This window comes from Corvus brachyrhynchos, unplaced genomic scaffold (genome assembly GCF_000691975.1).
Source record: "Corvus brachyrhynchos isolate BGI_N302 unplaced genomic scaffold, ASM69197v1 scaffold106, whole genome shotgun sequence".
In the NCBI taxonomy this organism is placed as follows: Eukaryota; Metazoa; Chordata; class Aves; order Passeriformes; family Corvidae; genus Corvus; species Corvus brachyrhynchos.
The window spans coordinates 4,014,718-4,041,731 of NW_008238834.1; the positions used below are offsets into that span (position 1 = coordinate 4,014,718).

At 36.1% G+C, this 27,014-nt stretch overlaps 1 protein-coding gene across 1 annotated transcript in view; it reads left to right on the forward strand.

The window, feature by feature from the left end:
- The first annotated feature begins 8,571 nt into the window (after positions 1-8,571).
- The window catches only part of SMCHD1 (structural maintenance of chromosomes flexible hinge domain containing 1), a 58,271-nt gene continuing 39,828 nt past the window's right edge, over positions 8,572-27,014 (forward strand). Inside the window, exons 1-18 of the mRNA XM_017738313.1 lie at positions 8,572-8,674; positions 9,116-9,277; positions 12,004-12,086; positions 12,184-12,314; positions 13,864-13,978; positions 14,131-14,250; positions 17,146-17,312; positions 19,488-19,581; positions 19,835-20,045; positions 20,881-20,998; positions 21,086-21,269; positions 21,759-21,956; positions 22,040-22,153; positions 22,607-22,713; positions 22,993-23,075; positions 23,228-23,341; positions 25,605-25,682; positions 25,760-25,879. Coding sequence (XP_017593802.1) covers positions 9,169-9,277; positions 12,004-12,086; positions 12,184-12,314; positions 13,864-13,978; positions 14,131-14,250; positions 17,146-17,312; positions 19,488-19,581; positions 19,835-20,045; positions 20,881-20,998; positions 21,086-21,269; positions 21,759-21,956; positions 22,040-22,153; positions 22,607-22,713; positions 22,993-23,075; positions 23,228-23,341; positions 25,605-25,682; positions 25,760-25,879 — 2,146 coding nt within the window. The 5' untranslated portion in view covers positions 8,572-8,674; positions 9,116-9,168. The remainder of the gene's footprint in view (positions 8,675-9,115; positions 9,278-12,003; positions 12,087-12,183; positions 12,315-13,863; positions 13,979-14,130; positions 14,251-17,145; positions 17,313-19,487; positions 19,582-19,834; positions 20,046-20,880; positions 20,999-21,085; positions 21,270-21,758; positions 21,957-22,039; positions 22,154-22,606; positions 22,714-22,992; positions 23,076-23,227; positions 23,342-25,604; positions 25,683-25,759; positions 25,880-27,014) is intronic.

The window sequence follows — 27,014 nt, forward strand, 5'->3', positions numbered from 1 at the left end:
ATGTGTTGACTGACTGTGAGTGCAGTCAGAGGTGCCTCTGTCACTACTAGTTTCAGTGTGATGACTCTTTGCGCTTTGGGGCTTTCATCATCTGACATGTGGGACATCTGACTATGAAAGGATGCTGAGGTGGGTGGATTGACACGACCAGTAAATGCTGGTACAGTGAAAACTGGACATGCAGAGGGTTGGGATGTTTGATATCTCATGTCTCCCACACCAGCAGTGTACAAATTGTAGTTGGACTTCTGGAAGAACATTCTGGCTTCTCAGTGCCCCAAGAGCTTTGTAAATTGTGCTTCCCTGAGTGTTGTACTCCAAAATTCCCAATTTCTGGCATTTTGAAAGTTGCAACTAACTACTTTCAGGAAAAAGTGATGAATGGGTTCAGCGGCTTGGGACAGACTTTCCTAGCTTCGTGGTGCTGAAAACGCTGCAGGGAACTGATGAAAACTCAGGAAGAACAGTTCTTTTGTTACGCAGATTTTGAGTTGGTTCAGACTAAGGTGAAGTGGAATGGTGTATTCACTTTTCGACGATTGAAGCTGTTAGATACTGTCAGACTGCTCGGTTGGGCAAATACTGTGTATGCAGTAGTGTTGTTTCCACCGGTCTCCTGTCTGATGGCTCAGCTTTCAATGGACTTTCATTGGCAATTTGTCATGCAACTGAAGGATGTTACTGTAGCAGCAAAGGTGCTCCCACGTTTTCCAGTCTGCCAGCCTGGGCAGGTGAACATGGTCATGGCTGACAAGGACGCCAGAAATATTAAGCTGTTGGAACTATTTATGTTGTGAACATTTTCCTATGGCACAAGAGAGTTCTTTTGGATAGAACTGGATGTGTACGAGTCAAATCCTGCAAAAAATTATGAAATTAAACCTGATTGCAGTGTGTGATGTTCCTGAGTTGAAAATACTTGAGTATCTGAAGGCATGGTCTTAGGCTACTACTTCTGAGACGTAGGGGTTTTTTTCATAATGCAGAGAGAAGGTATTTTCAAAATAACTGATTCAGCTGCTTCAGAGGTTGATTTAGGAGCTGATGCATGTCCTCTCTGTCTGGTGTCATATAAAATATTCCTCTATTATTACTAAACTATTCTTTACTAATTTTTGAAATTTTGGGGGTTTTTTTGAAGCAAATATTTTTTTACTGTCACCTAAGCAGTTAATACATGTCTGTGTAGTTGGAAGTGGCTTTATATACTGATAAATTAGTCTTTCATTCTCAGTGTTGCCGGAGGGAAGATTTAGGAAAAAAATCTTATAAGATGGTGGAGCATATATAGTCTTCATTCTTCATCCTTGTAGTGATAATTAAGAGGTTTCTGCTTTAGGATTTAAGAATAGTGCTAGCTTGAGGATTCTGTTTGTCCACTGTTGAGCTTATGTGGAGTAGTCATATAATTTCAGTCTACAGAACCATGAAGTTTTGAGGTGAATGAGTGGGTTAAATACTGGATTTTGCTTCTTCTTGCCAGTACTGTTTCTTGTGCACCTTCTTGTTGTCTTCTGTTAGGTCTATGCCCCACTGCTTGTCCTGATCTTTAGAGTAGTATTCAAAAATACTTACTCGCAGTAAGCAGAATGGAGCTAAACTGTTGACGCCTAATCTGAGATTCCTTGCTCATGTTATCCAGGTACACAGTAAAGCTGAAAAGCTTCAGTTCGTTGCTGAGATGGCAGAAATCCTTCAGGCACTTAGAGAGGTCACACTCCTTTTAGGGTGGAAGGGTGTCTGTGCTGGAAACTGTAAAGAAGTTTTGCCAGTGTGTGAAGGGATTTTTGAGAGGCTTTGAGGTGAACTACCAATCTGAAGAGAGTTAATGGTACTAAGATAGTGTTACTGCTTATATAGGAACCAAACTTGTTGGTAAATGCTTCCTTAGTTCTTCTGAAACTTCTCGTTGTTGTGATCTCCTTGTTTAAAAAAAATATAGATCTGTAATCTGTATAAAAAGCAAATATCTAATTTAAGTAAATATTGAAAAAACAAATATCACAACAAACCAAAATGTTTTGCTTTTAATCTTTTGCCATATGCTTTTGTTGAGGTTCCCATTGTATCGTAACCTATTTACTATTTAAATAGATTATTTTACCAGTCATATAAATTCCAGTGTCTCAATGAGCCAAGAGGCAAAAAAGGATATTCATTAAGATGGTGTATGGAAAATAAGCATAAGTGTAATAGAAAATCAAGACAAGAAATAAGTGGATTTTTTTTGTGAATATTTGCTTGCCAATGCCTAATAATTAAAGTATAATCAAATTATTTGCAATCAAAGCAAAAATATTAGCAACTTTGGCAAGTTTGGATCACCAAAACATTATTCTGATAAATGCTCAATAGAGATACTTCCATTAATGATGAAATCAGTCCGTCTTGTAATAATTATATTTTTGTATTTCAAGTCCTATGTTTGTTTACACAGTTTTAGCATTTTGTATAACCAGAAACTAAACATAGATATATTTGAAATATGCTATGCATATGCAAAGCAGGTTTTTTCCTTGATTTTTAAATATGCTGTTGGAAGTACTGTAAGATCTGTATAAGATGTGGCAATAAGTAAGTTTTTTCCAAAAGTATCACACTGTATTTCAGACTTCACTGAAAATCTTGTGTATAGTATCTTTGTTACTGATATTTTGGTGGGAAGAAGGATGCAGTTTGCTTATCTTTGTGCACTTGGGTACAGCCTTGTGGTGTGTCAATTGATTTGGAAAGCTGAGTGGCTTCTAGGTTCCTGGTCAAATTCAAGTGTTGGCAACACAGTCAGATGCAGAGTATCTGCAATCTTTAGGATAAGTTATCCAGTGCAGTTTTTAGATGTGACCAAGTATTTTTTGTTTTTGAAGAGAGGTTTCTGAATTCTTGTTCCTTTAACAAGTGGTATCATACAAAGTATTTTGATGCGAGAAGCTGGCACAAAGTTAATGTTAAAATTTTGGCTGGTAACTGCACTGAATATTTGTGATTGTGATTTTAGACACAGTGGTTTGTGAAGGCCTTGCAGAAGCTACTGTGAGTTACTACTGACTAAGTCGAGTCATGACAGCGTGCTCTTCGTAGAAATTCTGGGGTTCCAAGCTTCTTTCCACTTGGGAAAAGTTGCAAATCTTGCAAAGATGTCTGAGTTAACGCATCATTCTGGACAAATACGCTTGTGAGCTCTGTAGAGATCTTGTGTCATACAGCTTGCCTCTCTTTCTCTCCATTTTTCCATCAAAATTATGATAAAACTTTAAGAAACCTCAAAAATGTATTCTCTTACTGGGTCTTGTGATACATAGCAATGTTCTGAGTGTTCTGTTGAACTCTCAGTTCGCTGCTTAACATCTTTTATTGATTACTTTTTGTAAATATTTTGAAGTGTATCAACTGAACTTCTGGAAGTAGTGAAACTTTTAAGGAGGACAAAGGACAAGGACCTTCAGGTTCTGCAAACGTTACCCTCTGTAGTTTGTTCTTTAGGTGGAGATGGTGCTGTCAATAAAGGATGGTTGGAAAATGTTTTAGAACATTAGCATTCAATGCTAGTTTTTGTCTGTAGATAGTCTCTAAAAACTATTTGACCCGAAGGTACGGGCTCCTGTGTATCCCTGTATTTCTGTAATATACAAATTTTTGCTTTGAATTCTAAGAAATGCTTAGAAATAATTTCTAGCTTTTTTTTTTTTTTTAATGGCAGCTTCTTTTTCAGAGGCTTTTGGATTCTTCTTTCTGTTGGTGTCCAAAGATGTTACATAAGAGTTTGTGTTCTGACATTAGGGAAGCTCATTGGGATTATGATTAGAGATGATTGTTATCATACTTACCCTGCTACTATGAGTGCTTAATCCCAGATTCTCACTAACAGATCCTCAGCAAGTTGTCATCATGTTGAGAGCTGACCTAACTGTGGATTGGAAGAGTTTATTTGATTAGCATTCTTACGAGTCACATACAGTTGTTCTCATTTCCTTCCAGCAAGGTTTCTACTTAATCTTTTTGTATCTGCTACTTCTAGTAATTACTGTAATATTATGTAGTCATATGAATAATTGAGAGACATGATACAAAAGACAGTTCTTAGCTTGAAAATCTGTCATTTGAGAATAAAATTGTTTCCCTTAAATGTGTGCTATCACTTCATTAATTTGTTGATGTAAGAAATTTCTCTCAATTTGGACTGATAATTCTTTGTTAAGTGGGATAGCTAACTGATAAATGTATGTCTTTCAGATGGTAAATTGGCAAATAGCATGGGATATTGAATTAATCACATGCAAAATTACAGAAGGGTACAGGCTTCTCAGTGTTTGGATGTGGCTCTTAGCTTCATTTTTTCAGCTTCCTGAACAAGTTTCTGCAATGGAGCTGCTGGATCAATTTGAAATACTAAAAAAATTGTATTGCTTTTTGCCATCTTGGGTAGCTAAGTAAAATTGAAAATTACATTGCCAGGTGTCTTTACATTTAACTGATACAGTTTAGGTCCCCTTTAAGAGGTTTGCTTTGGCAATACAGTTCTAGTAGCCAGAAAAATACTTCTGGGCTGTGGAAGGTGGCTCTGTGGATGTTATGTCTCTGTTATCCTTTGGCTGCATCACTAAGCTCTGAGTCTGTGTATTCTCATCATTCTCACGCGCTGCCTACTTGGATTGGTTACGGTAGGAGGAGATGGGATTTTAAGGGTCCGGAAGTTGCGTATTGTAGGGAACTGTTTGTGTTGGAAAGGTTTGGTTTCCAAGGGGTTAAATGTCTTTTCTAAAGATATTGTAGTTTCGGTTTCACTGTTCTACCTTTGTCACATTGGAGAGTGTTCCATTCCTTCAGTTTTAAAAGTCAGCACCAGAAATTCTTCTTTTATGGTAATAGGCTGAAGGACCAGAGGAAGCAGGCCAGTGACTTTGTGCTTACAGTAAGGTATTTCTCCTTCACTTACCACCTCAAGCCTATTCATGTGACTGCAAGCTGTGGTGATACACGTAAAAAGTTAAATATTTGTTTGTTGAACACTTTTTCCAAGGCAGGTAGTAAATCCAGAGGCAAAATCGATGTTGACTTCATGCTGAGTGTTTTAGTTGGCTCAGTAGCCAGGTAAGCCTCGCTGTGCATGTGCAGATCAAGTAGTAGTAAAACTTTTGAGCTTTTGTGCTGATATGTGAAAGAGAAAAGAAACAGAGGCGTATTTGAAGGAGTGTAAACTGCTGAGGAGTTACCTGTGATTTGTGGGGTTGTGTTTTGTTTTGAGGTTTGTGGGGTTTTTTCGTCTATAAAGAAAACCTGTGACTGGAGCTAGTATATAAACTGAACCTTGCTTCTTGATTCAGATTTAAAGGTTAAAGGTATCACAGTTGATTCACACTTTCATGTATCATAACTGTGAAGTGCTCTGCTGAAAACTTCTTGGGCATGTGACATTGTCTCAAACTCCTTTAGCGTTATATTCATCTCATGTCATAAACATCTACCAACAAATTGAGAGCTATTAACTTTATTTATCATGAAGCATAGGTGGTGCTCCAGACTGATCCTCCAGTTTTATAAAGAGGGCATTTCTCTTGTTTGTACAGACGGCTTTTTGCTTCTGTATCATTCCATGGGTTTAAGGACTGATATCCTGCTGTGTGCAAAACAGGCTCAACTTCGGGATTTTTTTTTCTTAATTTTAACACAGTTAACACAAACTTCTGATGATTGATTGGGGGGAAATTAATCATTTAGAGAAATGCCTTTCTTTCCCCTTTTCCAAACTCATCTTCTGTCATACGCCTTTCTTTCCCCATTCTTAGTCTAATCTATCATTGTTCTCCCAATGCACGTTGCGTGGTCGATCACAATTGCTTTGGTTAGACAACAGGTGGTGTGAGACATCAGGGCATGTACAGGGCTTTATTCTGCTGCTCTTACTGGGTTTTTTCTGCTATGATGAATTGGCCATAGGTCACAGCTCCATAGGAGTAGGAGGACAGAGAGGGGAAATTCTGTGCCCTGACATGGGTCCTGCATGGGCCTCAGCACCTTTGGGACCATCCCTGGTCTGGTGTGGAGAATGTCAGTGTCTCCTCTAATGCATCTTCTCCATTGTTTCTCATTTGTCTCTTCTATTTCTTCCCTAATAAGTTTGAGCAGAAGCCATGTGCCCTTCTGGTTGAAATTTTGGTGAGGAGTGAGTTGTTTCCATGGGTTTGAGAGCCATCTGGAACTGGCTATGGCTGTCTCAGGGCAATTGATTGCCTTTTCTCACACTGGTCACCCCTACAGCTCTCTGGCATCAAAGCCTGGTAGCATACACTCAGCACGCAAAGTGATTGTATTGTACTCTTGAAGATTTTGATGACGTGACAAGCTGGATCATGGTTGTGTGTCTGGATTATCATATAATAACTCTCAGATTTATCGTATGAATGTGCTGCTGGGTTGTCTCATGAATCTTATCAAATTGAGCTGTGTGCGTCTTCAGTACTTACTTGGAAAAGGGCACAGTGCTGGGCTGAAAAAGACATGGCAGTGAAACCTGAACTTCTTATCAACAGAAGATACCATATCTCTTACATGCACAAATCTTCCTGAGAAACAAAACATTTGACCAAACATTTTCTATCAGAACTGAATGAAAATCACCAACTGTGCAAGTAAATTGCCCAGTAGATTCACTTTAATTCAGGAATGACCAGCAGCTTCTCTTTCTGGAGATCACATCCACATACTGGGATAGCTGTGCAGCCCCATCACTTCTACCTGGAATAGTGGGAAGGGACGGGAACTAGGATAACCAAGAACGTAGGACAGAGGGAGTGAGGAAGTAAAACAAGTAGGTCTTTTATAGAAGTGAAGCACTGAAACTGAGAAATCCCCAAAGCTGGCCAAAGTTTACAAAGGATATGGCCTCTTAAACTATGGCCTGGCCAAGAAAAAAGTTATCTGTAGTTTGGACTGCCAAACTTGGTCCGTGTACTTGCCTAGTAACTTATGAAGTGGAAAGGACCTGCTGCCGGCGGATACGCAAATGCTGGGTTCACCCAGGAAATTAAAGCATAGCCTGCCAGGCTGTTGGAGTTGTTTTAGTTGAGGCTCACCCGTGGAATGGGGGAGAGGACCAGAAGGAGGAGGCTGCCCCTGCTTCAGTAGCCGGGTGCTGTCTTGTACATGCACTAGCTGATCCTAACTTCTTGCTGCCTTAAAGTAAATACTGCACTCTTCATAAGGTTCTGAGAGCAGAAGAGCCTTTGGGATATTGAGAAAACAGGGGAGCTGTGATTATAGCTGGAGGGAAAGATGCTTATGCGTGCTTTCAAATGTAAAACTCTACAGTTACTCTGTATTAACCACTGACCTCGAATGGCACAGTAGAATGTTAGCTTTCTTTCTTTTCTTGCTCTGAGCGATTTTCTATTTTTTCCTGCACAGATTTGCTATGTGAATATTTGTGTAATGTGAGAAGTAAAATTGAAGTGATCTGAATGTAGAAGAGTTAAAAAGTATTACTCGAGGTTCTTAAGTCTGAATATCAGTCTCTGTGTCATCTCCTTTCGTTTCACTTGCACCAAGTGCTATGAGAAATTCAACAATTGTTCTAATTTTGCTGATGGATGATAACTGTAACTTTAATGTAATCACAGGGAGAAAGTAACGGAAATATGGAAAGTAGGCTTCTAATGAAACCATAAGCAGTGTTTTAAAAATATTTTCATGAGTCTGAGTAATAGGGGTGGAAAAGAGAGATGTGGGAAACTGTGAGGGCAAGCTGCTGCAGAGAATGCTAGAGCTTCCTTCAGGGGAGAATCTGGCTAAAAGTGCATAAAGCACCTGTCTGAGTTGTCACTGCAAGACTGAGTGGTTTGATGGAGTTTGATGAGACCAGAGTGGACTTTTACTTGAGTTTCAAAGTCCTGGAAAGGCAGGAGAAAATATAGATATTTATTTTATTATTTTGGGAAATAAATTAGTGTTGGATGTCACAGTGCAAAAATGAGGGCAAAAGCAGAGGTATTTAAATGCGTATAGAAAGCAGGATAAAAAGTCCAAAGCTACAGCAAACACATTCAAAAGAAGGCATCAAAGTAGCAAAGGTTGTTTGGGTTCAAAAGAATAAAACTTCAGTGTTTTAACAGTGAAGAATTATTCCAAAAGAAATCTTTATTATTTTTTTAGATGTTTGATATAATTGAAGAACAAAGACTTTAATATCCAACATGAAGAAATACTAGGTTGGTTTGATGTCTCAAGAGTGCAGTTAAATATGGGACACCCTCTAGATCATAACTATTGCTGTTGTAGTTTTGTAGTCAGAAGTAGAACTGTTCAGTCTCGTTTGTCTGCCCTCAAGGTGATTATCTGTAAGACAGTTCCTCCTCCTTAAAATTCGCTAGAGCATATTTTATGCAGGTAAAAAACCAAACCACCCTAGTATGGACAGATTTGGCTAAATTGAGAAAACAAGTGATCTTAAGTTCAACTGTATTCCAAGAGATAATGTCTGATTACTCATCAATAGCTTGTGGCAAAGTAAATAGACCATGCCTTTTTTTTGTTGTTGTTTTAATGTATCTGAATAGTTTTTGAACTACTTAGTTACCATAACTAAATAACCTTCAATTTTTGTAGGCATTTGGCATAGCTTCTGATGAAAAGTTTGTTATCACCACGACAAATAGGAAGGAAATTACAGAAGATAACTTCAGTAAGTATCTTAGATGGCAAAATATTTATAGCTGTTTCTTGTATTGATCATAAAGGTCACATGATAATTGTTTGTGCTCTGTGACATGCAATAATTAACTGAAAGTACACATCCTGTAATAGTTTGCCCAGAACTGTTAAAAAATTATTTTCACAAACATGTTTTTGACAAGTTTGATGGCAATTATACTAAGTATCTTCCATCACAAATTCTGTAAATGATAGGAAAAAATGGTATGTACATAGCTGTCACCTGAAAAAACTTGCATTATTAAGCTTGGAAATGTGAAAAGATACTAATTTAAATGTTGTTAAATGCTGAGCAGGCAATGCCTAAGAAAATATAGGGATTACCTGCCGCTATACTTGTGCTTGTTTTGAGAGCAGAAGCTGCCTGATGGCAGTGCTCTCCAATGTACTTCGCGTTTCATCTTCACTGCAGGCGACCTTGTTCGAGATGGAGTTACTTTGTATCTGCTGCAGTCAGTTGATCAGATGTTGCTTTTGGCAACCAAGGAACGAATTGACTTTCTGCCTCACTACGATACGCTTGTCAAAAGTGGCATGTACGAGTACTATGCCAGCGAGGGCCAAAATCCTTTGCGTAAGTACCTGCAGAAGTAATCTTGTGTAAATGATATTTGTATGAATATAATGTGAGTATGAGCAATTCAATTTAAAGTTATAGCTGCTAAAAAATAGTCTTAGCTGTAAAAGAAAAATTAACTATGTTCTTCATACAAATTTTTCTTCTAAAAATTATTAAAAGTAGCTGCCTAAGAATCCAGATTTATAGAGGCACCCCCTCCAATACTTCTTCAAGAAGTTTGAATATTTTAGAAGTAAAATAACTTTGGCCTGAATAATCTTGTGCATGTCATTCAGACAGATCAGGATGTGTGTTACTAGGTTTTTGTCTTCTGTACTAAACCAGTAGACTTTGTTTTTGGATTTCATGAACAGTTTTTGTATGAGCTACTATAGAATTTTGTGTGCTCTCCCATCTGGGGTTGTACAAGGTTTAACTTACCAACAAGAGCAAGTACTTCTTTAAAAAGATGCTGCTTTAATTAGTTTTTATCTAAGTGATGTATGAAATATGTAACCAGCATTTTGTATTGTTTTATTGAATAAATTAATTTCTGTTTATGTCTTCTCTGAAAATTCTGTCTGTGGCTGTGATTACTTTCTACGTATGTTCTCCTTGGGTACAGCAGGTTCAAAATTGCACAGAAAAAGAATGAAAAAAAGAAAAGACTCAAGCATGATACCATTCCCATTGTTTTAAAACAATATAAAAAATATCCAGAAATAGCAGATGTATTTTTAAGGACCAGCCTTTCCCCTTTCCTTCTTGTGCACATCACAATATAAAAATTGTCCAGAAATAGCAGATGTATTTTTAAGGACCAGCCTTTCCCCTTTCCTTCTTGTGCACATCATTTGTTCCCTGGCCCAGCAAAGGCACTGTTTTGGTGCGGGTTTGGGATACGGTGCTCTAAGTGCACTAATAGTTGAGTCAATGGTACATCTATCCCTGTGCACAGGAATTGTTGTGTAAGGCCACACAAAGCATTCTCTGGAGATCTGTGCTTTCTTCCTGCCAGCAGCTATTAGTGGACTTGTTGCTCCCCAACACAGATGAGCTTACTAGAAAGGCCAAGGTGGGCTTGGTCTGTAGTGGCCATGCCGTGGTGAATTCCATTAAATAGGCAAGGTATAAAGTATTGTACGGACAAAACCTTAGGAAATCGACTTTTCAGTTGTTTAAGGACATGGTGGATGGGACAGTGTGGGAAACACCCTTAGAGATAAAGGAGTAGAAGAATGCTTGCCGTTAGTGAAAGACTGGGTGTGGAAGGCAGGAGAATAGCATGGCTGAGTAAAGACCCTCTGGTCAAACTAAAACACAAGAGGGAATTGCATAGGTGGTGGAAGCAGGGGCATGAATACTAAGAATAATATAGGGATGCTGCCTGGGAAGGTAGGGACGAGATCAGGAACGCTAAGGCACAGCTAGAGCTAAATTTGGCCAGGGATGTGAAGATGAATAATAAGGGTTTCTACAGATACATTAGAAAAGGATGACAAAAGAAGTTGCACCCTAAAAAAATTAAATGTAGGGTGAGGGGGTCCAGTGGCAGCCAGCATGGAGAAGACTGAAGTACTAAACAGTTTTTTGCCTAAGTTTTCACTGGCAGCAAATTGCAGTTTTGAGCCTATTTAAGTGTAATGCAGCTGATGCTTCTTATTTACAACATCTCTAAGGGCAATACCTAACAATTTCCAAATGTTGATGAAGGACCATTGTTCTTTGGTATGGAATAATAAGTATGGATCACACAAGTGATGCTCAACTACTCTTGTTTGCAATGAGGAAAGCTGTAAAAAAGTGCAGAACTGTTTTTATACTTAGATAACAACTTGAGGGAATACACCAAATGCTTCAATGTTGCTGTGTTACGCTAGTACCCAAGGATTCTCTTTTACATGTCTGAAGTGCATGGCCAGCGTAATTTGCACTATAGCATTCTGAAGAACTCTGCAAACTGTAGGAAATAAGGTTTCTTTTTAGAGAGACTGAACGGAAATGTCTGTTCTCTGAGGCTGATCAGGCAGATTAATTCAATCTGAACTTGATGTATTTTTTTTCAGATTGATTCTGTTGTCTAAATTAAATGCAATTTTCCAGTAAACTTAGGTAGTTTTACTTTAATTAGGTAAGAGCTCCAAGCATTAATGGTTAGAAACAACAAATTTGTGCAAACAGTTTGCCTGACTATTTCTGCTGTGTATTGCCGTGGATCTGACAGAACTTTGGTTGTATTTACCATTCACTGAAATCCTTCAACAATTTCTACCATTTTCTTTGTGGTTTTTGTAAGCAATTAACATTCTAGTTTTAGATGTTTTACAAAATTTCAGTTCAGGTTTCTTCAGTTAATACATTCTTCCCTCAATATTTTAACAAGTCAAAGTCCGTTTTTTACGTACTTTGGACCCTCATATGAGCCATAAAAGTTCATTCCTAATCATGGAAAGGACAAATCTGTTTTGGTAAGGAAACTGTTAGTTCATCATTGTTCTTTCCAATAATTGTGTTCTTACCGTTAGGAGAGATGTGAGATTCAATGATGAAACAAATCACAAAGTACATGTACAAAAGCTTTTTTCTTTTTTAAACAAGATGTTATGTGATTTTGATTGTTCTGACAGGTATTAGGTCTTGCTTCTGTTCAGATAATGTGTTATCCTAATTGCTCGGAAGAAACTACTGTCAGTGTCTGTTTTCTGAGCGCTAATAGGGTTATTTTTCTTCTATTTCTTTAGCATTTGCCCTTGCTGAGTTGATTGACAATTCTCTGTCAGCTACATCCCGAAATACTGGTATTCGGAGTATACAGATAAAATTGGTAAGATGGAGAAACTTTAATTTTTTCAGATGTAGTTTGCATTGTCCTTTTTTTTTCCTGTTGCTCCTTGTTGATTTGTTTGTTTGTGTTTCCCCAGTTATTTGATGATTCCCAAGGAAAACCAGCTGTTGCTGTGATCGATAATGGAAGTGGAATGACTTCTAAACAGCTTAACAACTGGGCTGTTTATAGATTGTCAAAGTTTACAAGACAAGGTGACTTTGAAAGGTTAGCAAGTTCTAAATATTTCTACAACAGTTAGCAAGCTCTGCGAAGGTCCACAAAATACGCTTTTAAGACGTAGCTGTATACCAACACTTGGCTAAACCCTGTCATTTTATGATTAATTAAATAGACCCATACTTTTTCTAGGTAGGAGATAGAGAAGCTTCATAACACAAAACTGCCCTTCTATTATTATGACACACTGAATACTTTTTTGTTCTTGGGACCTTTTCTAAACTGTCTTTTGCTTGCCTATATACAGTTAGGGGCATGCTATGTCTTGCAGAGGAGTTTTGTACTGTGTTCGTCTGTTACCTGAAAGCCTTGCAGTAGTGCATTAAATGATGCAGTCAGTATCTGTTATGCTATTGGTATAACAGATAAACAGAAACTTGGTTTTAATTCAAGTTTTCTTTTAATTAAAATCTTAATTCTGTATAATGTATTATAAAGTATACCTGAAGATGTATATTTTTTGTTGCAGGCTAGGCAAAATAAGTTCTTTTGTTTTAAAGAAGAGAAAGTAGAGGGTTTGTAGTGGGTTTTGCTACTTACATGAATTAATTTTATGGTTTTGAATCCGTTCTCAAGAGATCTTCCACCTACACAGCCAGGTTTAATCCTAGTGTATAAAATTCCACAGAATTAGTTATGTACAGTTTTTGAGCTTCAGTTACATTTTAAGTACCTTAAGCCTAGGATTGTAAATGTGAAGATGAGAATTACAGCCTCAGTCATAACTAATTTGTCGTATGAGCAGGTAGTGTAAAAAGTAATGGGACAGTGGGAAGGTATAATATAACTGGGGGAAGTTCTTTTGCATTGAAAACATCTCCAAATAGAAAGTCAATGTCTTTTAAACATCTGGAGATAAGTGCATAAAAAGTGATTCTGGGTCATTTGTAAAGAAATTGACTGCTTTTTGAAATTGCTGTAGGCAAGTTTAGTAATGGAAATGCAGAGTATTCTTAAACTGCAGGTTTAAATTGTGGCTTACTACCACTTAATGGGAGCATAGGTGTAAATTATAGTAGGATACAATCTACACCTTATTTTCATTTGGGATTGCTATGATTGAAAAATAAATGTTTGTCTTAAACTAGGTAAGACTGTTCAAGCTGACTTAAAAGACATGGAATTTCACTACCGGTAGCATATGTCATCTCTCCAAGTCTACATTTATTAGTTGGTTGGCATTATTTCCCACTTCTACTTAGAAGTGTTTTTATGAAAGGGTGCTGTCAGAAAGATCAGGCTTGCTTTGTAAGCCATTTTCATTTGAATAATATTTGGTTTGTGAGAAGGGGCAGAAATATTTTATAAGATGACTTAGGAAAATACTTACTCTATCATCATCCTTTTAAAAAGAGTACATCAAGAATTTCAGGCACATACCTTTTGATGTTGCAATTTTAAAAGGTATAAAGTGAAGGATTTTTTAACAAAATGCCAGGAGAAAGAATTTAATAGAAGCTTTAGATCAGAAGTATCTTTGGGTTTTTTTAATTACTTTTGTCTTGAAAAAATTTATTAAAGACCCTTTTATTCTCAGTGATCATTCAGGATATGTACGCCCTTTGCCAGTGCCTCGTAGTTTAAATAGTGATATTTCGTATTTCGGAGTTGGAGGCAAACAAGCAGTGTTCTTCGTTGGACAGTCTGCCAGAGTAAGTCAATGTCAGACTTTAATTTTGTTTTAGAACATTTGCACACAATCAGATTGTTATTTCCTAATTTTTAATCACACTATCGAAATATTTTATGGTGTTAATTTTAAATCTTATTTTGATTTTAAATGCTGTTTCTTTAATAACATCAGATGATAAGCAAACCTGCAGCATCTCAGGATGTTCATGAACTTGTCCTTTCTAAAGAGGATTTTGAAAAGAAGGAGAAAAACAAAGAAGCAATATATACTGGATTCATTCAAAACAGAAAGGTAAATAGCCTTAAGATTCTCATATTTTTAATTGAAAGCCTTTTCCAGGTTAGTGTGATTTAACTGTGTAATATTCTTGTAATACTTACCTGGGGATATCTTCATCTTATTGAATGATTTGCACCATGGAGTGTGAAAGGACATAACCAAAAGCTTAAAGACACTGTATCATAACACTTTATGTGATGCTTTTTCCTCTTTTCAGTTAAGGTTAAATGACAGAAATACTTTACAGTTTTACTTGTCAGGTTAAGAAAAATATTTTAAAATACTTTTCTAAGCACAGCAAATTTTTTTGTTGTGTATGAAACAAAGAAAAAAGAATTTTCTCTAAAGCAATAAGTAATAAATTAGGGAACCAAATTGTACTTATTTAGGAATATGTGAAACTAACCTGCATATGAGAGAAAAGTCCAGGCAACTCAACAAAACCCAGTGGTTTTACAAATACTCATAATTTTGTAAAATAGATGAACTATTTAGCTGAAAACTAAACTCAGCAGTCCTGATGCTTTTCATGAAGAAAAAGAGCTTAAGTTAAAAGCTGTAAGATAAAGAGGAAGACTGAAAAGAACTGATCTTTGGACATTTTTGAGCAAGGAGGAAAAGGCAAGGATGTATCTAAGGGTGCAGATGGGAGGAAAAATGGGTGCTGTGTATGATAAGGTAGTCAGATCTGGAACCCATATCTAGTGGGGTTTATATCGGTGTTCTTGGTGTTTTGTGTGGGTGAGAAAGGAACAGGAGGTAAAGAAGGTTTTTATAATGCCAGTCTTGGGTCAGTGACTTGTAACAAAAAGTGAATTGTCAGAGTTTTGTTTTTGTTCTCTGTGCAATATCATTAAGAAGGTAGACTCACAAAAATAGAAAGTGAAAATAAAAGCGGACAAAATCTGCTTTATTGTAAAGGGTACAAATGCTTTCCCTCCCTGTTTGATATTAAAGAGAGAAGGGTGGGTGATACAAAGTAGAAGGTAAGCGAACAGGCACAAGTTGGAGGAAAGTAGCTGAATGAGGTGCATAGATACCACCAAAGAATTCAAGAAGGTGTTGCAGTCAACTGTTTGAAAAGTTGTGGTAATAATATAAAATTAAAGTTAAGCTGACACTGTTTTAAAAATGCAAGTAAAGCTCTATTAGAGTTAAAAAGTAACTTGTAACTATCCAAGAGGGAAGAGATTATGTGAAAAACTCAAGTAATAGAAGTGAAGCGTGAAGATAATGGATAAATAACTTGGGTTCAGGAATTTTTTTGAAAATCATTGAAATACCTAAGCCAGTTCGTTATATTGATGCGAAATAAAATGTGTGAATTTGTCTCTTTAATGACTTGAAAAATGGTCTGCACTGCACAATGTGAGCAAGAGAATACTGTGGCAGAAATAGAAATTGTAATAGATTACTAGCGTGAGAAGAATAATTGAGCCTTTGAGCCATTTAGTTGGTGAAGGAAGTTACTTTTGCAAAGAAATCAAGATGTAGTTAACAAAAGGGACTCCAGAACAAGGCCATAACACTGAAGAGAAGTGGCATTGATGGCATACCTACTGGTGGTCTTTCCTTGATGGATAACAGGCACCTGTCTCCACTGCAGTCACTTCTCTGGACCATTGAATATTGCAAACAAGTAAATAATAATTTTCTAGTTGAGTTGGATGCTAGGAATGTAGGGGAAGGTGCCATTGGTAGTTTGTCATCTGTCGTGGGAAGGCAACCAGAGAATTTGGGAAGGACATTTTGGAGATGCTTTCACTCTGTGAACTGTACAGAGTAGTGCTTGTTCAGCATCAGTGTGCAGTTTCTAAGTTTGTCAAATCACATGGAGATGATGACCAAGCAGCTCTGGCTTTTCTTTATTATCACTGATCCCATCACTAGCATAGTCCTTTGTTTGCATGAAATCAGGCAAGCCTGTTAGGTTTAAAAGAGACTACACTGTGGGCAGAAAAGAGATGTAGTCTTTTTTTGATGGAAGGTCTCAAAACTGCTTAAATTATCCTCTTGGTTAAGGAGAGCTCTTTGATTCCCTGGGGAAAATAAGTCTTAGTAGAACACCCTTGATTAACTATTTCACCTAAATATGGCTAGGTAGGACACGTCTCCTTTCATTCTTTAGTGATGTGGGGCTTGTCTGCTTTCCTACAAAATAAGGCGTGCAGCTGCATTTACTACAACATATCTTCTCAGTTGTAGCAGTTGTTTGCATTCACTATAAGGATCTTAACCTTTGTTTTAAAAAGATCTTTCTTCCTGGATGTACCAAATGTAAGGGATTCACTGGTCCAGCGTGAAGCATGACATCAACCACTGTCTCTCTGCAGTTTAGAAACCTGTCATAAGAGCAAAGTGCATCCATCCAGGAAGAGATAATCAGTAGTTTCTGGAATCAGGAATCTCTCTTTCTGTTAGACTACTTGACATTTCATCTGGAATTGAAGATTCACCTTTTTGTTGTTTTTGTTTTAATAGCAAAAGTGTTTCTTCCAGTTGAGTTTCTGATATAGAAAGCAGCCTAACCATTTAAAAGCAAATAATTTTTTTTGGCTTTGTTTTCTTAAAGAGGACTTAATGTCTTGCATACTTAATGCTTCCACTTGATGGGTGAGAACATGGATATCGCATAGTGCTATATTAAACATGATTAAATGCATTTCTAGACTGCACACTTTGAGTGCTGTGATGCAAGTGAGTTGAAAATAAACTGGATCAGTGATGTCACGTTCTCAGCTTGTTGACTTTAATTTGAAACTTTTATTTTAAGCTTTAATCCTTTGTGGTACTTAGCATCATGTGTTCTGTATTACTTTTCTGTTATGTTTTTTATCCCTTTCAAGTTGATGGGAGTTCAGAAATTCAATTTACATCCCTGCTCTTATTATTTTACTCTTTTTGTAGCCATCTGACTCTACTCACATCACAAGTGATGATGAAAGATTTCTTCATAATCTAATATCAGAAGAAAGGGATAAAGAGAGTTTCACAGCAGTTGTCATTACAGGTGTACAACCAGATCACATGCAGTACTTGAAAAACTACTTTCATCTTTGGACAAGGCAGCTGGCGTAAGTTGGTGATTTAAAAGATTTAAAAAGTGGGATACTAACAAAGTCAGATAATTATGAACTGCTTTCTTTTTGTTCTTTGACATTGGCCTTATTCCTGTTAAGGCTGTTGATGCTACAATTAGTATTCTTACCTAACCAATTTTACAGAAACTAACACAACTGAGTGGGCCCCCCCAGCCAAAGATGTGACTTGATGATTGATACATAGTTACCCACTATAATTTTTAGTAGCCTATTCAACTTAAAGTTGTATTACTAATGTAATAATTTGTTAATCTAATTACTAATAACTGCATCAGTTACTTTGCTCAGGGCTGTGCTCTAATTGGTACCTAGCTTTGTATTTGCAGTCTTAGGGGACCTTTTCGTTGGTTTGCTTTTTTAAACAGCAACAACAAAAAGTACTGCTGCTTCATCCCAGTTTAAGAGGGAGAAGGATATATGATACTGTCCACTCTGTACTACAGTAATGTCATCAGTGGGCCTGCAGAGCCTGGAGATACCTGTGAATAGTTTTTGGGCTTACCTGTTAAGATGATGGATCCATCTGTGAATGTAAACTGAAATACAAAGTCATAGACCAATTTTGAAATCTGGTGAACTATAGAACTTTGTTTTCAAACTGTGATTTTGTTTTTGTGATACCTATAATCTGATAATAGATATACTTAAAAAGAGGATTAATGTAAGAATCAAATAATGTCTTATTATGTGAAATATCATTCAGTGTTGCACATAAAAACTTGTTGCTGAAACTATTTTTAACCTCATGAAAATGTAGGGTACATCTACATGCGGAGAATAACTTAGGTCCCTCATTAGCTTCCAGGTGCTCGTCAAGTGAACACTCACACTTAAGAGTGTGTTAGTTCTTTCCAGCCATCTCTTGAAGTGAAAGAGCTGCCTCTGTTTGAGATGGAACCCAGGTGCAATTACTCAAATATATGCCCTGTAGCTGTTAACACTAAAACCAATCAGATTTAGCCTTCCAGTGCTACACAGTCCTGCATCACTATTTCAGCTGTAATGGCCCTTTACCCCTTGAACACCTCCCCATTCCCTTCTGCCATGCATTTTGCCACACATGCATGATACCAGTTTCATTCTGCTTTAATAGGCTGCAGCACAGCCCTCATTATTTTGGGTGCTTTGAAGTGGAGATGAACCTCTAAAATAACTATGTCTTAAGGCCATGAGACTACCTTTTGAAGAAATGCAGACGAAATACTAAGCAATTTGGACATACCATAAAGTCCTGAGCAATGAGACTATGAGGAGCTGTTTTCTGGAAACCAAGATTTCTCTTTGGGGAACATTTAGTGCAGTGGATGTCAGAAGCAAAGCAATTATAAACTTGCAGGTGCATTTAACTTTTGTCATGCATTCAGTCCCATTGACTCGTATAATCTCATTTTTGTCCACATGATCCCCCAAAGGCTTAAGGATTCAGTCTTTGAAGTTGGAAGAACTAGCTAGCTTGCTGAAAAGTTGAAGTAAATAGAGTTAAGTTCCTCAGTTTTCTCAAATTGCGTATGTCTATGAAATTAATTAATCTATCTGACATGTGGATTTTTTGAAGTTTCTTAAATGAGGAAAAACGCCCATTAGAAAACAATGTTTACAACAGAAAAATTATTTCTAATATATGGATCACATTCGTGAGTCCTACCTATATTCAAATTTTTATAAATAACTTAAAGATAATCATTGTTTGTTACATGTTTCTATTACTGTGAGATGATTGATACAAAACTGGTATCAGAAACAGTGTGGAAAGATTTGTGGCTCTAGTTCTTTCTGATCTCCAGAGTGCAGAACAATTTACAGTAGTTTTATTAGTTTACCCTGTGATGTAAAGGATCTGTAGCCATGTAACAGTTCTATTTTTTTGCACTTCTGCATTTTTTTTAAAATTTGTTGCAATTATTTTACCCAAAAATTGGTCCTAATGTGATTGTGCATGACAGAGATGAGAGGAATGAAAAGCAGTCACTCCCTTTAGTGAATCTTCTTTACCAGATATATGTTGTCAAGGAGTTGATTTATAACAGTGCAACAAACCAGTTATGTTTTAATAAAAATACGAGCTTATTTTGATTTTCAAAAAAATTATAATGTGCAATTTTTTAATTTCACTTACTGGTTTGTGTTTTTTTCTGAAATGTATTTCAGACATATTTATCACTATTATATCCATGGACCGAAAGGAAATGAAGCTAATGCTGTAACAAAAGACATAAGCCCTTTCAACAACATCGACATTCAGGTAAAAGATTTTATACATGTTAGTCAAAAGTCCTCTTTGATGGCAACTTATTTCATGTTGTGCTTGTTTCTCTGTAATCATGCATTTTAAAATACAGCATTCCAAGATGTTATGTTGTTTAATTTTTTGAAGTCATTTTATTTAGCATTACAATGTAGGAACTAATCCATTTGCTAACAGTTAATTGTCAAAATGCTTATTACTGTAAGTCTTTTGCTCTAAGGAAAATCAACTTATTTTCCTTTTTTTCCAGATTTCAATGTTTGAAAAAGGAAAAGTACCAAAGATTGTCAATCTGAGGGAGATCAAAGATGACATGCAGACATTGTATATAAATACTGCAGCAGATAGTTTTGAGTTTAAGGCACATGTTGAAGAAGAAGGTATAGTTGAAGGTATCATCCGATACCATCCCTTCCTGTATGATAAAGAAACATACCCTGATGATCCATGTTTTCCATCAAGTAAGTGAAGTGTTTTGCTGCTTGTCAGTCCTGTCATATAGAGTGCTACTACTCTAAATGTTTTAATGAAATAAAAACTAGAACAATTTAAGTTGAAGTGCAAATTGTTACCTGATTTAGGTTGCGTTGGAACAGAAATTCTTTTGGATGCATTCTTTTTAGATGAACAGATCTTGTGAATAAATTGGCTGTTGTGGTAACTCATTCCAGTAAACCTGATCTTTGACGTAACACCATCTGATTTCAAACTATAAAACCTTTCCGAATGTAGTCCAACTGAAACTTTGCACTTTCCTGACTGCATCTTTGCTCCAACAAAGTGATAAAATATGAGCAGTTAGATTGAAGAGATTCTAGTATCAGAATACTGCAAAGGACAACATGTAGTCTTAAGTTCTTAATTTAAAATGTTTTTTTCAGTCTTGATGAGTTTTCAAATGCTAGGGGTTTTAAAATATTTTGTGTTGGTGTTTTTATTTTTTTTTTTTTGGACAAAGCAAATCTTGAGTTAATTGGGACAAGATTTTATGATACTACAAGAACATCAGTTGAAACTAAGGAAAAAGTAACATACAAATTTGAAATATTCAAATTTGGTAGATTTGGTAATATTTGACTTCTGTTTAAAATTTTTGTTTAGCTTTCTTAGTTTTTCTGCTTGGTATTTCTAAAACAGGAAAAAAACCCTAATATTATATATGATGATCTTGATATCATGTGCATTGCTACTGTGCTCAAGTTAATAACAATAGTACTTCTTAATTTAGATTGCTCTGTTTCTTTATATATTAGTTTCTTAAGGAAATATATTCAAGGAGACTTCTTTTTTATCAAGGGTTAAATGATGATGATGATGATGACTGCTTTATAGTAGAAAAAGGTGCCAGAGGAAAAAGGCCTATTTTTGAATGCTTTTGGAATGGAAGATTAATACCATACACAACTGTGGAAGAGTAAGTGGTAATCTGTTTCTACAGTCTGTTTCTATAATTGTAAACCTCTCTTTATAAAAAGAATTTCAATGTCTTTCTCCTTTTAAGTTTTGACTGGTGTGCTCCTCCAAAGAAGAGAGGATTGGCACCAGTTGAGTGCTACAACAGAATTTCTGGTGCATTGTTTACCAATGATAAGTTCCAGGTCAGCACAAACAAACTCACTTTCATGGATCTGGAGCTGAAGCTAAAGGATAAGAATACTCTGTTCACGAGAATCTTCAATGGACAGGTAATTGTTGCATTCTGTTAAGTGTTTCTTCCTGGTGAAGTTCAATGTGTGTGATACAGAAATGTTTGCTCACTTGTTATTTGTTCATGTCTCTGGTTTAGTGAGCAGTGAAGCTCAATCTTGAAATCTGAAAAATTAAGACTCAGTATTTTTCCTTTTATTTTCTTAAGCAATTACTGTATTTAGTTGTTATATGACAGTTTTTGTGGAAAAACCCTCTTCCTAAAGGAATATGGCTGCTCGGGGAAGCACTTTTTTTTGTCTTGAAATGTAGTTTTCTTAGAATTTTTTAGTGTTTTCAAACTGAAGAATCCTTTTTTTTCTTTGTGTCTTTGTTTCTGTTTCTTTGTTTCTTTATTTTTCTTTTTTGTTTGTTCTTTTGTACTTTTGTATCTCTGTACTGTTACAATTGTACAGACTTCTGATGTGGTCAGATTCAAATTCTGTAATACATTGTAAATATGTACTTATTTTGTAATCTCTTTATAGGAGCAGCGAATGAAAATTGACAGAGAATTTGCTCTGTGGCTCAAAGAGTGTCATGAAAAATACGACAAACAGATAAAATTCACAGTCTTTAAAGGAATAACTGTACGTAGTGATATACCATCCAAAAGAATGCAGAGCCCTTGGACAACATACGCTGCAATAGAGTGGGATGGAAAAACATACAAAACTGGGCAGCTGGTAAGTTAGTTGAACCCTCTGAAAGGCAAATACTGTACATTTGATGCAGGAGTAATGTATTAATTGGTCTCTTCTGCTTACAGGTGAAAACCACTAAGACTCATCCAATATTCTATGGAAGTATTGAGAAATTTTTTTTGTATGGAGACCATGATGGGGATATATTTGCCACTGGAGGAGAGGTTCAAATTGCTTTGGTAAGAACAAATACAGAAAGGATTCACACAGCTAGTATGGATATTAAATCTTTAAACATGTTGTCAGACTTAATTAAGTTACCTTTAAATAACAGTTGAAAATGATGTAATATTTGACAATCAGCAGTCTAGAAATGCTCAACTTTAGCTTTAATGTGAATATGTTAAAATTATTGTTCATTATCAACCATCTGACTTGTTAAAATTTGCATATGAAATAAAGTGTCACAGTTGGCATCAAGAGTATGTTGAGCATCCATTTGTAACCCTTGTGATTTCAGCAAATTTTAAAACATAGTCTTGTGGTGTCACCAGGTAGTATTTATTATTATTATTATTATCATATTGCATTATGTCTATGTTGAGTTGTCTAGTCCCTTGACTGGGAGGTCTTTCTTCTCTGACATATTGTAAATTCTGACCATTTATAACTGCACTGAATTTTTATTTCAGGAACCACAAGCATTGTATGCTGAAACAAAAATTATTCCAATCTCAAAACTTGACAGAACAGTGTCTGACAAAGTTGTTAAAAAATACATAGAGGATGAAATGGCAAGGTAAACACAAAGTAATAATTACATAATTGTGGAGGTCCTAATTACAGTTTTTGTATTTAATCAGGAATTAAACAAAGTTCAGTTTTGTTCCCAAATGGGAAAGCAGTCAGCTGTTTCAGTAGAAACAAAAAAAAATTATAAACCGAGAAGAAATAGCTTGGAATTTGTTTGGGTTTTTTTTTCCCTACCCCAAAAATAGCTTCATGTCTATTTAACTTAAGATAAATTGCCCTTTATTTTAACTTACTGAAAAAATGTTCACCCTTTCTTTTTTGTTAGGCTTCCTGACAAATTATCAGTAACATGGCCTGAAGGAGATGAGTTGTTACCAAATGATACAAGATTTGCTGGTACACCAATAGGTATACTTTTTTCTTCCAAATACTAAAATATTAAATGGCAGTTTAAAAATACATCATGCACTCTTGTTAAAAAGACAAGCATACAGACATCTCTGATCACTTTTAATCCACAGCATGTTTTAGAAGTCTGTCATTTTTCATTTTAAATACAGGAGCGTTAAGAATAGAAATTTTGAATAAAAAAGGAGAAGCAATGCAAAAACTTCCAGGTACAAGCCACGGAGGTTCAAAGAAACTTCTTGTTGAACTCAAGGTTATTTTGCATTGTGAGTATTTCATTATATTTAATTGTATCTTTATTATTTTTAAAGTGCATAATGGATAAGGTATTTCACTTTATAATATGTATATATCTAAAATACATATTAGAATTTGATAAACGGATGTGGTAGTTAGACAATACTCCACCAGTTTGTGTAGCATTTCAAAGCCACTTTTCATGAAATGACAAGTGCCTCAGTGCCGTGTATTTAATGTCTTAATGCTGTACTTTGATTACATCTTCTGTCACAAGTAAGGAGGGCCTATCAATTCCAGCCTATCTACTTAACATGCATAAGAACATGGGTAAAATGGATAATGTTTCTGTAATTAGCATAGCAATTTACGTGAGCTGCATAAAAGTAGGGATCAGACTAGTTTAGTATCTAATATAAAGTCACTTCAGAATTTTAAAAAAAATCAAGTTTCTTTTAATTGACTGTTTAGTGGTTTCCATTTTGTGGGTGCTTCACTTGATGTTCTCACATTGCATTGTTAAGAATTGCATTCTGTCCAGGGCAGCTGAAATCACTCAGTTTTGTTTTGAACACAGAATTAGAACACTAAATTCTCTGAAAACTCAAATTCTGCACATATTAAATGTATTTGAAACTTGTAGAAACTTAAAATCTTGTTTATCTTGTTTCTTTCCATACACCATAGGAAAATGAATTCCTTTATCTGTTAAGAGTTATAAAAATACCTTTCTGAAGCACTGAGATTATTGTAGTGATACACGTCAAAGGAAAACAAATGGAAGTATACATATTACAACAAATGGAAGCATACAATTTAGTATGTGTGTCATGAGACTACACATGGTATTTTAATGGCACTCATTTATGGGAGCTGGCTGCTATGCATGACCATTGTCCAGCGTAGTGTCCTGGGGCATAAAGAGGTTGGAGTTGAAAAAACGGTGTTCGTTTAATATAGATTATCAGATTGTCTCCTATCAGTATGAGTGACAAACCAGTGTTTCACAAACTTAGTATGGTACACCATCCTGACTTCAGAAAGTATGAACTTGAGAGAGACCTGGTGTTTCTATTGCTCTGTTTTGTCAGGGTTGTTCTAGGATTACTGAAAAGTCTGCCTCCAGACCTTTCATGTCTCCCGACCCATTAATTGATTGAGGAAAATTTGTACTTTTAACTGTTTCTACTTCCTGTGTTAGCTTTTTTCTGTACTCAGTTGAAGAGTCAGTAGTGTAATCTTCATGTTCTTCACCAGAACAATGAACAAGGTCCTATAAGTGATGATTTGGGCATGGCATACCTGTCAAACTCAAACCCCTAATTGTATGAATGAGAGAAATGTAGTTATACCCATACAAAGGCCAAGAGCAAATATCATGTGCAAGAAGTTCTTTTGAAGAATGGAATACTTGGCAGACTGTACTATGGACTACCAAGAGAGCTGAGCTATGAGAAACCTGCTCTATTACTGGGGAATCTTATTATACAAGCTTTGATTCAAAATTAGGGTTTGATTTACGGTTAAGAGAATGATAAAAGTCTAGTTGACAGCTCTTACTTTATCTTATGTATGCCATTTGGTGCAAGAACAGGGTCTTGAAACAGTTTTGCTAAGCTGTAAAACAATTTGTTTTTCTACTGCATTTTGTTCTGTGTAGTCTTATTACAGTCACATTCTATATTCTAAAGTGTATTTTGGGAATAAAAAAGTATTAATGCCTCTTGACACTTCCAATAATAAATCTTACTTCTGTATTTATCTTAGGTTAGAGAACCAGTCAGTAAAACTGCCTCAGAGTTTCAGTTGTTCTGTTTTTGTATGTGTTTTAATTCTGAAGAGGTTTATAAAGACAGATAAAACAATTGGGAGCAAAACAGGAATGTTCTTTTATCTTAGTTATATGTTCTGTCAACCTCACATTTCTACCATTGCTTCCATTTAAACAATTTTGCTGCAGTCGTTTGTAAAGTTGATCCATTGCCAGCACGGAGTGCTGAGTGTTCATACTTAATAGGGAACATACAACAAAAGAGTTAATAAAATTCAGCTTTACAAACCTTCTACTTTCAGTGCAATGTACTTGAGGCTAGCAATTTTTAATTAAAATGGGATTAGACAGGGAACTCATTTTTTTTAGCTGTGATCAATGTGTTTAGTTGTGAAGCTAAATTGATGTTTATTAGATCCAGAAACGATAGTGATACTTCATAATAGTAATACCAATGCTTGAAAAAGTTAAGAATTACAGTGTAAAATTTAAATACATGTAGCTGAGTGTTTGTTTTGCAGCACCTACTGAGAATAAAGAAATAATTTCACATATCAGTCAGCATGGAGGCAAGTGGCCGTACTGGTTTAAAAAAATGGGTAAGTTTGCATATTCAGTATCTTCAGTCTGTGTATAATTTTTTTTTCTATCTAATTGTACTTTTATTTCTGTTTAGAAAATCTTCAGAAACTTGGTAACTACTCCTTGAAACTTCAAGTAGTATTGAATGAAAGTAATGCAGACACTTATGCAGGAAGGCCTCTACCATCTAAAGTATTTAAATTTACTATTGTAGGTAAGAATTCCAATCTTACTTTCTCCTATTTCTAGTGTTTCTGTTTGATTCATAGTATATCAAAATTTGTCATGTTCTAGTTGAGAGGTGATTTTCATCACTGAAAAGTAGTATTTGCACGTCAAATTTGAAGCATTTCCAGGAAACATGTTTTTTGTAGTAGGTTTTGATCTCACATGTAATGTGTTGGCTCTGCAGCAGGCAGTTTTACAGAAAAAATAAAGTTTTGATGGAATCTAAAGCTCCCTGATGTGAACTTTCCCAAATGTACTTAAAAAAATAAACTTACACTTCATTAGAATCACCCTCTTTCCTCATGCCATTGACACAAATATTCTTTCATAAAACAAGTATTCATTAGCCCAACTTTCATGCATAAACCACAGAAACTCATTAAGAAACAGGTTATACATTTAAAATAAATATGTTGAGATTTAAGTATTTTTTTAATTAATTAAGGAAGAACCCTATGCAAAGCTAAATTCTCATTTGGTTGTAATGGATATGTCTCTTTGGATTAATCATCATAAAATACTTACCACAATGCTTACTAGAATACTCACTTAAGAAAGGATCGGCATGGAAGGAGAGGTGGTAGGATAGCCCAGGGGTGTTTAGGCTTTCTGGAGCTTGATGATGGTGACAATTAATGTTGAGTGTTTGTGGCTAAGAGAGCTGGGAAGGCCAACAAGACAGATACTTTGGTGGGAGTCTGTTACAGACCACCCAACCAGGATGCAGAGGCAGATTAAATACATAAGCAGCTGGGAGAAGCGTCACAATCACTAGTCCTTGTTCTTGCGGGGGACTTTATCGTACCAGATGTCTGCTGGAAATACAACACAGCAGAGAGGAAATGGTCTAGGAGGTTCTTGGAGTGTGTGGAACAGAACTTGCTGAGACAACTGGTGAGGGAGCCAGCTAGGGAAGGAGCCCCATCAGACTTTCTGTTTGTGAGCAGAGAAGTACTGGTGGCTGGTCGGAGGCTGTCTCGAGCATGTCGATCACAAAATGGTAGTTTACTCTGTTTACTGTTAGTGAAGAAGGAAGGAGAATGGTTAGCAGAACTGCCACCTTGGATGTACCAAGGGCAGAATTTGGCCTGTTTAGGTGAATGATTGACAGAGTCCCTTGG